Source organism: Elephantulus edwardii, unplaced genomic scaffold (assembly GCF_000299155.1).
Source record: "Elephantulus edwardii isolate Elephantulus edwardi_28Jun2011 unplaced genomic scaffold, EleEdw1.0 scaffold00162, whole genome shotgun sequence".
NCBI lineage: Eukaryota > Metazoa > Chordata > Mammalia > Macroscelidea > Macroscelididae > Elephantulus > Elephantulus edwardii.
The window spans coordinates 849,266-864,769 of NW_006399912.1; the positions used below are offsets into that span (position 1 = coordinate 849,266).

General features: G+C 36.9%; 1 protein-coding gene across 1 annotated transcript in view; it reads right to left on the bottom strand.

Annotated features, from left to right (window-relative positions):
* ATF7IP2 (activating transcription factor 7 interacting protein 2) overlaps positions 1-15,100 on the bottom strand; it is a 72,044-nt gene extending 56,944 nt beyond the window's left edge. The window contains exons 1-4 of the mRNA XM_006895235.1: positions 14,275-15,100; positions 12,876-13,000; positions 3,921-4,055; positions 3,207-3,302 (exon numbers count right to left, since the gene is read on the bottom strand). Coding sequence (XP_006895297.1) covers positions 3,207-3,302; positions 3,921-4,055; positions 12,876-13,000; positions 14,275-15,100 — 1,182 coding nt within the window. The remainder of the gene's footprint in view (positions 1-3,206; positions 3,303-3,920; positions 4,056-12,875; positions 13,001-14,274) is intronic.
* Between the last annotated feature and the right edge of the window lie 404 nt (positions 15,101-15,504).

Genomic DNA, 15,504 nt, shown 5'->3' on the forward strand with positions numbered 1-15,504 from the left:
CTCTGCAACTGCATCCTGGCCCATCCTCACCCTTCTGCCCCCAACCCTCACCTCCTTGTACCCCCAATATGTTTTTCCCAATAAAAAAATATTATAAAAAATAGTATCTCTAGGGAAACGTCCAATTCTTCAAGCAAAACATATACAGCTTGTCCCCAACTTAAGATATATTCAAGTTGCAACAAATTATATTTAAAAACTACCTGTTTTTTGTGTTTAGGGGATTTTTGGTCTACAAAAAGTGTTTAATTAGAGAACTGAGAAGCACCAAGGTTAAATCTATACATTTATATGCAATATTTTCAACCCCTAAAGAGTAGACCTATAAACACACTGATAACAAAAAGCAGTAATAATGAAAATTAAGGGCGAAATTTAAAAAGAAGTATTAGACTTAGCATGATGATGTCCTTCTCCAGGTCGCTCCCGGCCATGTGGCCAAAGTATTGTGAGACAGAGCTTCAAAATCCTAGCCTCCAAGGAGAAACTTGGTTTCATCCTCTCCAAGACAGACTTATTTTCTTGGCAGTTCATGGTACGTTCAAGACTCTTCTCCAGCACCACAACTCAAAGGCATCAATTTTTCTTCTGGGTGGACGGACAGCGCAGGGGAGGAGGACCACGGATGAGATGTATTGATACAGTAACTAGAATAATGAGGGTAGTTTTGTCGGAGTCATTCAGACTGGCTCAGAATAGGGCAGGCTTCAGAGCTGTTGTACATAGTTTTGCTATGAGTCACAGGTGACTCAATGGCACATAACAACAACAACATGAGACAAGTCAACAAGGCAGAATTATGACAGTCATCAGAAGTGACTCTCATCCAAAGCCAAGGACTACCTGTACAGTCTTGCCCTGTATAATATCTAGTCAAGTAAAGTCTGACTGCAAATACATCCATGGTCTTCCAAAGGTTACAACAAAGTTCAAAAATCCTGACTGAAGAATGAGATGAATGTAGCAGATGCATTATCTTTCGAACAGACTACACATATGACCCCAAATCTCTCTTCTATGAAGCAACTTTGCTGCCAGGCCTATGGCAGTACAATGCAAACACATCCTATAATGTATGTGCCCTGAAAGTAATAAAAAAAATTGTTATACTGCCACTAAATTTTCTGTTATTTTAACATGAACTTTTTTAAATTAAAAAAAAAGACCTCACTTGATTCATAGGGAACAGCATCCAATCTTATGTACTACACACCTTGAGAGTATTCTAGCATTACCTATATAACAGGATGTTCAAACAATACCCAAATCATGTCACAGAACTTACTGTGGATATTAAGTGATGTGTGATCACACTTTTAAATAATCAATAGGTAAAAAACCCCATGCAAGTTAAAAATGATTTTGAACTTAATAAAAGCAAAGATACAGAGTAGGAAAAAGTATGAAATGTAACTAAAGCAAAACTTAGAGAGAAGCAGCATTTATTGTTTCTACTAGAAAGAAGGTTAAACGCTAATATTCTGTTTTTAAAAGCCAGATAAAGAACTAAAGAAATAAAAAACAAAGGAAATAATAAAAGGCAAAAATAAACACTATAAGAGATAAATGATAGCCTATAAACTTGAAATCCTACCAAATATAAAAAAGAAAAAAAACACATGTTACCCATATCAAAGATGAAATAAGAGCCCAGAAATACAGACCTGTAAACAGTGAACAGACAATAAGATGATTTTATGCATATTCTGATGCCAACAAATTTAACAAGTTAGGGGGGAAAATAGCACAGTTCTTGCAAGACTGATTTACAAAACTAACAAATGACAAACCAGGAAACAGAATTGCTCTAACGCCATTAAGAAACTCAATTTAAATATTCAAGGACTTCTTAGAAAAGGTCCTTTGCTGACAGCTCTCAGCAATGAATTCTATCATTAAAGGAAATAAGAGCAATCATACACAAACTTACTGAAGTCCCATATACCTGATACTAAAAGCTTAATAAACACATTGTTGTTGTTGTTAAGTACCGCAGGCAACTCACAACGCCCTTATGAAGGAGAGTTCTCAACGCTTGGGTACTTTTCTTCCTCTCTCCAGGTTCACAGGGTTTCCGGAGGCAAGCTATTACAGAAGCGGAGGCAAGCTATTACAGAAGTGGATGCCACTCCTCGTCCAAGCTTGTTTTCCTCAGGGAGCTCCATCCCACTCTCTGTCCACATTGGGTAACCAGCCATTAATGCATCTGACACATCAGTGTCACAGAATAAACACATTAACAGAAAAAAAAATCCAGGGACCATTCACTTTGGTTTTTGCATTTCATTCATTTAAGTTTTATTTTAAAATATAAACAGCTCTTAAACTCTACTTAATTATATATTAAGTAGATCATTACTTCAAGTATTTAGAAGTATACATTTCAAAAGGAGCCATAGTAATACAGTGAATTATGCAATGAGCTGCTAATTACTCTAAAAGTTTTCAGTTGAAATTTACCAGCTGTTCTGTTAAGAGAAAGATGTGGCAGTCTACTTCAAGATTTATAGTCCTGGAAACCCTTTGGGGCAGTTTTACTCTGAGAGGGAGTATACAATGGCAATGGGTTTGTACTTTGATACAAAACACACAGTACCACAAAAAAAAAATAAATTATGAGATGAAAAGAAGGATGACTAGATTAATAGGTAAAATAAGCACCATAAAATACATTAATGGTAAATTTCCTTCAATTGTAATGGGTAAGTTTGAACCTCTTCATAATAAATCATAAAGGGGTACAGTCTAGGCAATCAACAACACTTTGGACTTTTTACTAAAGAAATGTAAGTGGTATTATTTACTCTTGGTTATTAATAGGTATGTCTTCACCAGAGAGTCATAGGAACATTTTAAGTATAAACTTGTAGCTTTTAATCCTTCTGCTTAAGCTTGTTGTAGGTGGTGGTATGTGCCCTCGAGTTGCTTGCAATTCATAGTGACCTTACGTACAACAGCTCTGAACCCTGCTCTGTCCTGAGCCAACCCCATTGTCTCTGACACACCCATCCCTATTTACCCCAGTCACTGAGTCAATCCATCTCATCCAAGGTCTTCCTCTCCTACACTGTCCCTCCACCCTCCCTTAGAAAGATTTCCCTCCCATTACAATCTATCTATATAGAAGTCAAAATGTTCCTAGAAATTTTAGAAAGAAAAAGGAGGCGGGGGGAATGCAAACTGTATGAGGAGGTGTTTATACCAACCTTATAGGCTACATTACTGGGTAACACGTCTGATTCCAAACAACTGCTTTGGTAGAATATTGTTTTAATACGTTTTTGAAGTTTTGCTATTTTTGCCTAGAAGAGAGAAAAACAAATAAATACCAATATGGATTACTAACTACTAATTATTAACTACATCAGATATGGATAAAGGGAAAGCTGCTTTTTGTCAAACAGTTTTGAGACTAAGACATCCACTCAGATGAGAAATGTTTATATAAAAGTATAAAAAAACCTATTTACAAAAAGTTTGATGCTGGTATTATATGCAAGACTGATAAACTTATCAAACTCCTATCTGGTTCTCGGTAAAATTAAAATTAACATGACCAGAAACACTACTCAGCAAGTAAAAAAGGAAAGTTTAAAAAATTCCAACTTTGCAACAAGCTCCTAAGTTTACTGTTAATTTTTAAAACAAAAAATGTCATCCTACTTGGGTCCACAGTATTATTCTAATATAGAAGACACTGAGTTGTACAGAATATATTTTTGAAATTACCGAGGTCTTATGCTTCTCAGTTAAGAATGCCAACAGCACCAAAAGAAGCCAATGGTTACTGACAAATTAATTAGATAGTACAGTTGTGTATCTTGCTTTCTATTAGAATTAAGATTTGCACCTGCCCTTATTTCTCAATATGGAATAATTAAATTTTACTTTTAAAAAGGAATCAAACTAAATAAACTTACAAAGAGTTCATCAGCTATTGTTTCATGTCTAGTTCTGCACTGTGTCTTCCCAATGCGTTCAATCAGTTCCTTCAGTTTACTATCAAATACACTGTAATTTATATCACAGATTTCCTGCTGAATCAAGAGCTTGACCTAGAATTTTAAAACAGAAACCAAATAGATTGCATACTTAAAACTAATTTTATATTCTACTTCTTAGAAGTACCTTTATTCTTTTCTAGATTGTATTACTCAATAAAATACAATTTATATGTTGGTATTTATAGTTTTATCACCATTAAGTGTTCTTAACACTTGCATAGCAAACTCAGCAGAATAAATATAATGTTTTTAAACACTGGTATATTAGAAATTAAAACTTATTCTCATAAAGCTAATTTTAGTTTCTGATGATTAAAAAGTTGAGCTGCAAATCCAAAGGCACAATGTTCAAATCCACTAGCTGCTATGCGGGAGAAAAGATGGAATCTCCCAGGATTACAGCCTCTGAAAATTGGCTGGAGGATCAGCTATGAGTTGGTCCCAATCAACAGCACACAATTATAGTTCTTACCAGTTAGAGAGGTTGGACTTTATGAAGGCATCAGGATCAGAGAAAGGCTCATCAACAACCTGAATTATGCAGATGAGACAACCTTGCTTGTTGAAAGTGAAACTTTCACTTGTTCGCTTGTTGAAAGTGGACTTGAAACACTAGCTGCAGAAATCAAAGACTATAGTCTTTAACATGCATTATGGCTCAATACCAAGGGAGCAAAAATCCTCACCACTGGGTGAGGCAACATGACAGACCACAAAAAGGTTAAAGTTGTCAACTATTTCATTTTACTTGGATCTACAATCAACACCCAAGGTAACTGCAGTTGTAAGATCAAAAGATATGTTGCATTTCGATAATCTGCTGCCAAGGACCTTGCCAAAGTGTTAAGGAGCAATGATGTCAATTTAAAGATTCAGTTGCACCTGACTTAAGTCAGGCTGTGCATCTGAAAGTTGGACCATGAATAAAGATAACAAAAGAATCAATGCTTTTGAGTTGTAGTGTTGGAAAAGAGTACTAAATATGCCATGGACTACCAAAAGAATAAACAAATATGTCTTGAGAAAGGTACTAAGAGGGTACTTATTAGAGGAAAAGATGGTGAAACTTCATCTCATACACTTTGTGTATGTTGTTAGGAGGCTCCAGTCATTGGAAAAAGACATGCTTAGAAAGGTAGAGGGTCAGCGAAAGAGAAAGACTCTCGGCAAGACAGACTGATACAGTGACTGTAAAAATGCACCTAAGCTTATCAGAAACAATGAGGATGGCACAAGATAGGTCAAGGTTCAGATCCATTTTCCTAGGGTTTCTGACTCATAGCCAGATTTGTACCTAACAACAACATAGAAGCTCTGTTTTACGTACTTTGGACATCATGTTGCCAGGAGGGATCAGTCCTTGAAGAAGAACATCATGCTTGGATGCAAGGAGGGACAGCATAGTTGAGGGAGACTCGGGATGAGATGGATTGACACAGTAACTGTGGCAATGGTACTAGATGTGTCCGTGCCAGTGAGGCTGGCACAGGATAGGTCAGGGTTCAGACTACTGTGCATGGGTTTGCAGAGTTGCAGTTGACTCAATGGCATATAACATCACCATCCAAATACTGGATTAAAAGAATGACTGCTCAAAATATGTTTCCAATTGTCTAAATAAATAATCAGAAATACATACCATTTTTACTTTCAGTCATTACCTGTTACCCATACCTGAGTTTAATGGCTCACTCTAAGTTTGTCAGTTCACTGGCTATGGTCAAAATGTAATGTTCAAACCCATATGGATCTTGGAGAAATATATCTAAATGCTTTAAATAATGTGAGGGAGGGAAATCACACTAGATATATGTTAAAACCACAAACTTTTAGGCCCAAATCTAATTGCAACAAGTTTTAAGCTACTTTTTTGCTATGCATATGGCTCTATTCTACTCTCTGGCTCTAGAGAAGGAGCCTAGAAAAGCTGTATAATTAAAAAGCATCACTAATGATAGTGAGCTTTGGTGGTAGAGTGTAAAGACATGCAGTTTGAATTAACCAGCTGCTCCAAGGGAGAATGATGTGCAAACCACTGAAAACTTGCTGGAAGATCAGCTACGAGTCAGGTCTGACACAATGGCAACCCTATGAACAACAGATCTGAACTGTGTCCTATTCTGTGCCATCCTCATCATTTCTGACATACTTTAGCCCATTGTTACTGTCATTGTGTCAAATACGTCTCATTTAGGGTCTTCATCTCTTTTGCTGACCTTCCACCTTTCCAATTATGATGTCCGTCTCCAAAGAATATACTTTCCTAGCAACATGCCCAAAATATGAGATGAAGTTTTATCATTTTAGCCTCCAAAGAGCACACTGTCCTTTCACCAATTATTAGTGCATCTTAGTTAAATGTCCAATCCGTTTCAGACTCCAAAACCTGATAGAAGTTCCCAATTTCTTCAATGGTTATTGGCTATAATTGAATGTTGTTATATACTGTCAAGTTGGAACTGACTCACAGCTGATCCTCTAGCGGGTTTTCTCAGTAAGTAAACAGGAGGAGAATGCCCATCTTTCCCCAAGAAGTGCCCAGTATATTCAAATGAAGTGCCACTGAGTTGGAAGCAGGACTCCTTACCAGTAAGCCACCAGAGTCATTGTATTAACATGTCCTCCTTGTGTGGCATATGGATAGTACCCAGCATTCACAACATTGTGCTTCAGGATGGGTCTTGAAATATTCTTTTATCAAAATAAATACACCACCATCCTTCAATTTATCATTCTTAGCATAATAGATCATATGACTGTCTAATTCAAAGTATCCAGTATCAGTCCAACTCAACTCAACTCAACTATGCCTAAGATGCCAATCTTCATGTGTTCCATTTCACTTTCAGCAACTTTCAATTTTCCTAGACTCCTGCATTGTACATTCCATGTTCCAGTGGATGTTTATAGCTGCTTATTATTTTTTTAATGTCTTGCAATCTGAGGAGTTCTGCTTGTGGTACTGTACCTAACTAAAGTCAATGTTCCTCTGTTATTCAGAGAGCTTTCAAAGTAATGTTATTTCCTAAGTGGGTAACAATCCCCCAAAATAATGAATGACCAATTCTAAGACAGAATGTCACAAGAACAAACATAAGCTGTGTCTAAGAAGTGCAGTCAGAATGTTTCTTGGAAGGAAGGATGTAAAGACTTTAACTCATGTACTTTGGACATGTTATAAAGCAGGATCAGTCCCTGAAGAAAGATACCATGTTTGGTAAAGTGAGAGAAAAATAGGAAGACCTTCAATAAGGACTGACCCAGTGGCTCCAACAACGAGTTCAAAAACAGCAAAACTATGTGAATGGTAACGGACCAGACGATGTTTTTTCTGTTGAATATGGGGTTGCTATGAATTAGATTTGACTGAAGGATATTTAAAAATAAAGATAATAAATGTGTCCCTCATCACAAAAATCAGTCCTAGCTTCAATTTGAAGAACTAGCCAAACTATCCTAAATATTGGAGAAAGATTGTTGTTATGCGTCAAGTCACTTGTGACTCATAGCAACCCTATGTACAGAAGCTCTGAACCCTGCTCTATTCTGAGCCAACCTTTTTGTCTCTGAAACACCTACCCCCATTACCCCAGTCACTGAGTCAATCCCTCTCATGAAGGAGGGTCATCTTCTCTTGAGCTGTCCCTCTACCCTCCCAAGCATTATGTCCCTCTCCAAGGACCGATCCCACCTTGCAACATGCCCAAAGTATGTCAGAAGGAGCTTCAGAATCTGCGTCCAAGGAGCAGCCTGGTTTCAACCTTACCAGGATGAATCTGTTCTCCTCGAAATCCCCGGTATATTTTTTTCTCCAGCACCACGGCTCAGAGACATCAATTCTCCTATCATCCTTAGTCATTCACTGTCAAGCTCTCTGACTCACAGCAAGTAACTGCAAATGGCCTAAATCAGATGCATCTTAGTCTCGAGACTGACACTGTTGCTCTTCAGTACTGCGGAGAGGTCCCCGACAGCCGACTTTCCAAGTGCAATTTGTCTTTTGATTTCCTGGCTGCTGGTACCAAGAGTGTTGATTGTGCAGGCAAGCAAACTGAAACTGTTAACAATCTCAATCTCTTCACCGTCTATCATGATGCTGCCAATCGGCCCAGCAAGAATCTGTTTCCTTGGTGGTGAGCTTCAGTTCATACTGAAGGCTGTAGACCTTGACCTTCTGCAGAAAGCGCTTCAGGTCTTCAGCAAACAGGGTTGTGTCATCTGCATAATGCAGGTTATTAAAGAGTCATCCTTCGATCCTGACGCCACACTCGTCCTCACAGAGCCCAGTCTCCTGGTCGATCTGTTCGGCATATAGATTGAAAAGGTATGGAGATAGAACACTTCCCTGGTATACACCCTTCATGACTTTGAACCATGTAGTGTTTCCTTGTTCTGTTCTGATGACTGCCTTCTGGTCCAAGTACAGGTTTCACATAAGCAATATCAAGTATTCTGGGATTCCCACTCTTTTCAGAGTTAATTACAGTTTATTTTTATCCACACAGTCAAATGCCTTTGCACAGTCAATGATACAGACATTCCTCTGGTATTCTCTGCTTTCAGCCAAGATCCATCTGACTATAATATCCCTAGCTATAATATCCCTAGTTCCACAGCCCCTTCTAAACCCAGTCTGCACTTCAGGCAGTTCTTTGCTGATGTGCTATTCTAGTCATTTTGGATAATTTTCAGCAGAATCTTGCTTGCTTATGATATTAATGACATTGATCTGTAATTCCCACACTGTCAGGTCACCTTTCTTTGGAATGGGAACAAATACGGATCTCTTCCAGTCAGTTTGCCAAGTGGTTGTCCTCCAGATTTCTTGGCAAAACTTGGTGAACGTATCTACAGCAGTGACTTTTTGTTGAAATATGTCAACTGATATGCCACCAATTCCTGGGGCTTTGTTTATTGTCAATTCTTTCAGGGCACCTTGAACTTCTTACTTCATCACCACAGGCTCTTGCTCATTAAGGTGCTTCAGCTTTCTAAGACACTTTGAGTGCAGTGAATAGGTTAAATGTAATAGGAAAACATATTCCAGTAATTTAGACAGAATTAAGCCAAAGTGTCATTAGTTCTAGAACAATGTTAGGAGAGACACAGTACCCCTGAGATTTAAAAAAAAACCCATACATTTATGTCTTCAGTCCTCAACTTAAGATGGGGTATCCTTCCAACATTACAGTCATCAGTCAGTTCTGACATAAACTGAATACTTCTCTGTTGGTGGGTTTTAGTTTTCATTATTATCTTTTATTATCAGTATCTTTTTAACCTGCCTTTTGAATTTGGGGGTGATAAACACTTTATCTGAGATCAGCAAATCAGTTGCTATAACCTATTCATTGCACATATTAATAATGACACACTAAACCAAGCAATATCATTCATTGTAACTCAAATACATTTTAAGTCTAGCCTGTGTGCATAGCAAAAAAGTAGCTTAAAATTTGAGTTGTTTCTGGAGATGAAACAAGAAGCTTCTCACAGCAGGTAGTCAATCAACCATTGAGTTGATTCTGATTTATGGTTAACTTATGTAGAGTAAAGCTGCTTAATATTTTTTCAAGGTTTTGATCTTTCAAAGCAGATCTCTAAAAGCCAAAACTAGATACAAACAGAATGAACTATATACTAAAAACCTTCTGCTTTTCAATTAAAACCACAAAACATCTCCATGCCCGTCAAAATACTACAAACTCTAAAAGGGTATGATTTTTAACCTGGTCAGTCTGAACCTTTCAAAAACGCTCATATTATAGTCACATAATATAATGGTAATGATCTGTTATCGAGAACATTCATTTCTATCTGAAATAGTTTGCAGAACAATTTAGATTACAGGATTATGGTCCATTACCACAGAACTCTATCAATCTGCCACTTAATGACTTTTATTGGTGTCATTCTAGTGGTGGTCAAGTAGTAAAACATGATCATTAAACAGGTTCTGATTATAGTCATTCCCAAGAATTGAGTATCATTGCTGATATCATGGCTGATGTCAGATGGTTCCTGACTAAAAGCAGAGAATAGCAGAGGAAGTCTACCTGCATTTTACCTGACTATGCAAAGGCATGTGACCAGATGGATCATAGCTAAGTCTGACTAATACTGAGAAGACTGGGAATCCCAAGACAATAAACTATGCTCATGATACCTGTACCTAGACCAAGAAGCTGTTGTCCAAAAAGAGCAAGGGAATATCACATGGTTTAAAATAAAGAGAAGTGTGCCATCAGGGTTACATCTTCATTCCATATCTATTCAGTGTGTACACTGAGCAAATCATTTGAGAAGCTGGATTCTATGAAACAGTATGTGGCATCAGGATCAGAGGAAGAATCCTCAATAACTTGCATTATGCAGAAGACACAATTTTCCTTGCTGATAGTGAGGAGGCTAAAAATGCTTACTGTAGAAGATGAAAGACTACAGCCTTCAATAAAGATTGTGTTTCAACATCAAGATGACAAAGATCCTCACCACTGGATCAATAAGCAACATCATGACAGATGGAGAAAAGACTGAAACTGTCAACTATTTCGCCATATTGAAGCCACAATCAACACCTCAGTACCAGCAGTCAAAAGAACAGAAGACAATCTCAGAGGCCCACGGTTTGAATCCACCAGATGCTGGAGAAGGTGGGATAATCTCCTCGTACACACACACAAAATAAACAGAAGATGTATTGTATTGAGGAAATTTGCTGTTAGAGACCTTGCCAAATTAATGAGAAGAAATGATGTCACTTTGAAGACTAAAATGAGGTTGATTCAGGCCATGGTCTTTTCAGTTACTTGCTATGCATATGAGAGCGAGGCTATGAATAAGGCTGTCAGAAGAACTGGTGTCCTTGAGTTGTGGTGCTAAGAAGAGTACCACCAAATGCCAAAAGAACAAACAGCTATATCTTAGAAAAAGTATAATGAGTGTTTGTTGAAGGCAAAGATGGCAAAGTTTCATTTCACGTAATCTGGACATGTTCAAAGGAGAAGAAAAGGACATCATGTTTGGAAAGGTGAGAGTCAATGAAAGACAGGGAGATCCTCAATGAGATGGACTGACACAGTGGTGATTCTATCACTGGGCTCTCAAGTGTGTCAGAAATATGAAGACGGCACACAATAGGTCAGATCTGTTGTTCATAGAGTTGCTATGAATTGTACTACACTTGATGGCACCTAACAACAGCAACAACACTAACACAGAGTTAGATCAAACAGGTTTATAGACTGTGGTACAAGGAGATGAACCATAGGAAGGACAAAAGCAAAATTTTCTCTTTAATGATACTATCTGCTATCACCTGCTATGCATCAGAGAGCTGGACTAGGGATGACAGAAGGAGAATTGATGCCTTTGAGCTGTGGTGTTGGAGAAGAATACTCAATATACCATGCATTGTTTGTTAATAAACAGTTTATCCTGGAGAAAGTGAAACCAGGCTGCCCCTTGGAGAAAAGGATTCTGAAGCTTCATCTGACATACTTTGCATATGTTAAAAGGAGGCACTAGTCCATGGAGAGGGACTTGCTTGAGAGGGTGAAGGGACAGTGTAGGAGAGGAAGACCCTCAATAAAATGAACTGATTCAGTAATTAGGGTAAAGAGGGTAAGGTGTGTCAGAGACAGTGAGACTGGCACAGGATAGAGCAAGTTTTAGGGCTGTTGTACATAGGGTTGCTATGAGTCACAAGTGAATTGACGGAACATAACACAAACAACATAAAGCATAATATCAGAAAAAGTAGTCTATCAGTGTTAGTACAGAAATTAGGAAAAGTAAACCTGAATGGATGAGGATTTTTACAATGGACTTCCAGATGAGTACAGAAAGCAGTTATTGTTACGTGTCGGTGAGTTGAGTACAACTCATAGTGACCCTATGAAGAACTAGCCTAAGCCCTGCCCTATCCTTTTCCATGCTCATCACCTCTGACACACTAGAACTCACTGCTGAAGTCGCCATGCCAATCCATCCTTGCAGCTGTTTCTACTAATTTAGAATTATTTCCTATCTGAGCTCTGTGTATAATACTTTACCCACATTCCTCTGTTCACAGAGTTTTGAAGGCCTGTTATTTCAGAAGTAGATGGCCAATCCTTCTCCCTTGTCTGTCTTAATCTAGGATCTTTGTGTCAATCACTCCACAATGGGTGATCTTTCTACTACTTGAGCCACTGGTAGAAATTCCAGGTAGAGCACTGCATAAGCTAAAGCAGTACAGCAAACTAACAGGAGCAAATAATATAATACACAAGCCTAAACACATCCGCCTTATTAAGTAACTGGCAACATGTAAATCATTCCCCAATAACCAAACTGATAGATAGGTAGTGTACTTCTAAAAGCAAACCATAAGGACAGCCAGACATACAAATATCATGGCACAAGATACCCTTTTCAGACCACAGCTGAGACCCAGTGTGGCAGATCTCCTGGATAAAGAAGCTATCCATCAGTAGCAATAAGATCTAATCATAGCTGCAGATCAAAGAAGCCCATGACATGTAAAAGCCAGATAGGATTGTGTAGTAAAGCTAAACAATCTGTGCAGGTCAAGTAGTGTATGACCCACATGAGGGATTAAGCTCTATACTGAATGACAAGCCTATTTTCTTTCTGGCTCAGTTCTATACTCTATAGAACTCTCTAGGTTATTCTGCATTTTTAAGAATAAAGACGTTTTTAATAATGGAAGTAATTATTTTTCCTTAATCCATCAGCTAATTTTATTTTCACAAACAATATTTATTATTGACAATCATCTATATTAAGGCACTGTGGAGATTAATGAATTTTTAACTAATCCAAAGGACTATTTCTGAAGCAAATGATAGTTAAGCTCTCACATTTTACCTGTTCCAGCAGTATTCTTTGTTTTTCCAGAGCTACACTAATAGTTTCATTATTTTGCTCAGAAGTTTTCAAACGCTTAACATTTTCTTTATTTTCTGAAGACATCTTCTTCCTTTGATTATGACCTTGGGGAAGTGGAAAATCCAGAGATGATTTTTTTTCTTCTAAAGATGGAAACAGAAATTCCCTCCATTCTAGGACTCAAAGTAAAAAAAATCTGATGATAGCACTATTCATAAAATGTAACTGTAGAAAAACACTTAAAAATTACTTCTTAAAAACTTGTAGGGTAAGTCCTATTGTTGGATATTCTTAGGTATATACCAATAAAAACTAAATAAATTAAAGCATTTAATCATGGCTTCATTATTACTGAAATCTTCCATTATATATAAACAGTTACCTAAACAGTCCTACATATTTTTTAATAAACTGCCTATTTTCTCCAAACAACTTTTAAAATTAATGCTTTAGAGGCACTGATAAGAAGGCTTTAACCAGTGAAAACATTCTCAATGTAATAAAATTTTCTTTGCTGCTAATTTCAGAATTTCATCTGGCAAACACTTGTTCTCTCTCCACACCAACATCTCTCTCTGTTTTTGTGCACATATATTATCACTTTGTGTATTGTTGAAATGCGACTTACAGCTCAAGTCTGTGGAAATACATGTGTTCATCAACAATTTTACAGTCATTTTCTTTCAACTAATCTTTGGAAGAGACTCTCCTTGTTAATCTAACAAATGGCATTTCTTTTTCACCTTTCTTTAACTATTACTAATTTTAATGACAATTTACAGAGACTTTGGATTTCCATTCATTCATTGTTGCACTTTTCTCCCTGCCCACCCCTATCCCCAATAAATGGCACTTCAAAGAAGAGGCTTAGATGAAAGGAGCTGACCAACTGTCATACCACATTTTTATATTTTTTGCATTCTCAAGGATAAATGACACCTTTGCTAGATTTCACTTCCCTGTGGATATGTTGGCTATTTTCCTCTGGTTGAAAATAAAAACTATGAAATAATTTTTAGCATTCATGTGTATTCTTGTACAATTTGGAACGTTCTGCTGGTTGCTTTATTCTTTATAGTTCCTCTATAGATGTAGTCCCCTGCTCAGTTCACTCTTACCAGACTCTCTTCCCATTAAAACCTTCTGTCCCTAAGCATAGCTTTCATTCCAGGGACACACCATGGGCTTTTCTTCAGTCTTGAATTCAAAGAATTGCTAATTTAAGTAAAAAATGTACAAATAACAGTGCTACATATACCTACTAAACTGGCATTCTTATCTTTATGCCCACTCTGAATATATCAGAAATTTAAAAATTTTGAAATATCCCAGAGGAAAAGTGGCTATTTTAATTTCTAAAAAAAGATGCACAGTAGACACTTACTATTGACGTCAAGAGATGAATGCCATGTTAATGCTGTACTTCCACAATTAGAAATGCTGGGAGAGCAAGTTCTTCTGGATTCTCTAGTTTTCAAAACATCAGTAGCATAATTGCTAGGACTTACTGAATTTAGCAAACTGGGAGTTTTCTCAACAGGCACAATATATGAGTCTGAATTTAATCTGTTATTTTGTTTTTGATCACGGGACTCTGACTTGGAGTTAGTTTCCAAATAAGACATCTTGCCTCTTCCTTCTGCATGCAAGGTAATGGGTATTCGAATTTTATCATTCAAAATATTTGATGAATAGTAAGTGGATTTTTCATTACAATTGCCAGTGGGTAGATAAAAATTAGATCTTGATATATTTTCTTGACTTACAGAAGTATTTTCTGAAGTATTTTTTGGCTCTTTTGTCTCATCTATTAAAAGGTTTCTGTATGAACGTATTCTTTTACTTGACTTTTGGTAAGGGTCCACAAATACATCATTAACATGTTCCAGTCTTGTTTCTGAATCCACACTTTTGTCACCTATTTTTATTAAGTTCTGAAAGAATTCTTTATTTTTCTGTGAGCATACAGAACTTTTGCTTGAGTTCAGTGAGGAAGCATCACTTTTAGAATGTCTACATTTGCTTGAATTGATAGCAACACTTAAATTCTGATTACCACTTGGTTCATTATTCCCATTTGTTTCTGTTTTCAGTGCTTCAACATTCTTTGACTTATTTAAGAGCTCTACTTGCTTACGGCAACTTGGAGGCATTGTTTTTTTGGCTTTTAATATCTTCCGGTTAATCCCATCTGAACTTGCCATCTTTCATATCCTAGAATTTAAGATACCATATTTAAATGCATTTTCCCAGTAAGCAAAATCTCAAGTTAATTATTTACCATATAAAAAAAATGTTGGTTTTAGATTTTGTTAATTTATATTGGAAATAGTAACTTTTCTTCTATATTACTGATAACAGAAAACCAGTATCAAATTTTTCTATAATACAAAGCTTTATCAATTTAAAACTTACACTAGTAAGGTTTTCTGTGGTACTAAGTATTTTTCTGGCCACCGTTTATTACTACCTCATATGATCACTCACTTTTACTTACCCAAGCTAATAATGGAAACATTTAAAAATTTAATTGTTTGTTAATTTTTAAAAATAGAACATTCAGAAAGCTCTGACAGCTTAGGGGTGAGGAGTGCGCTGCTCATAGGCA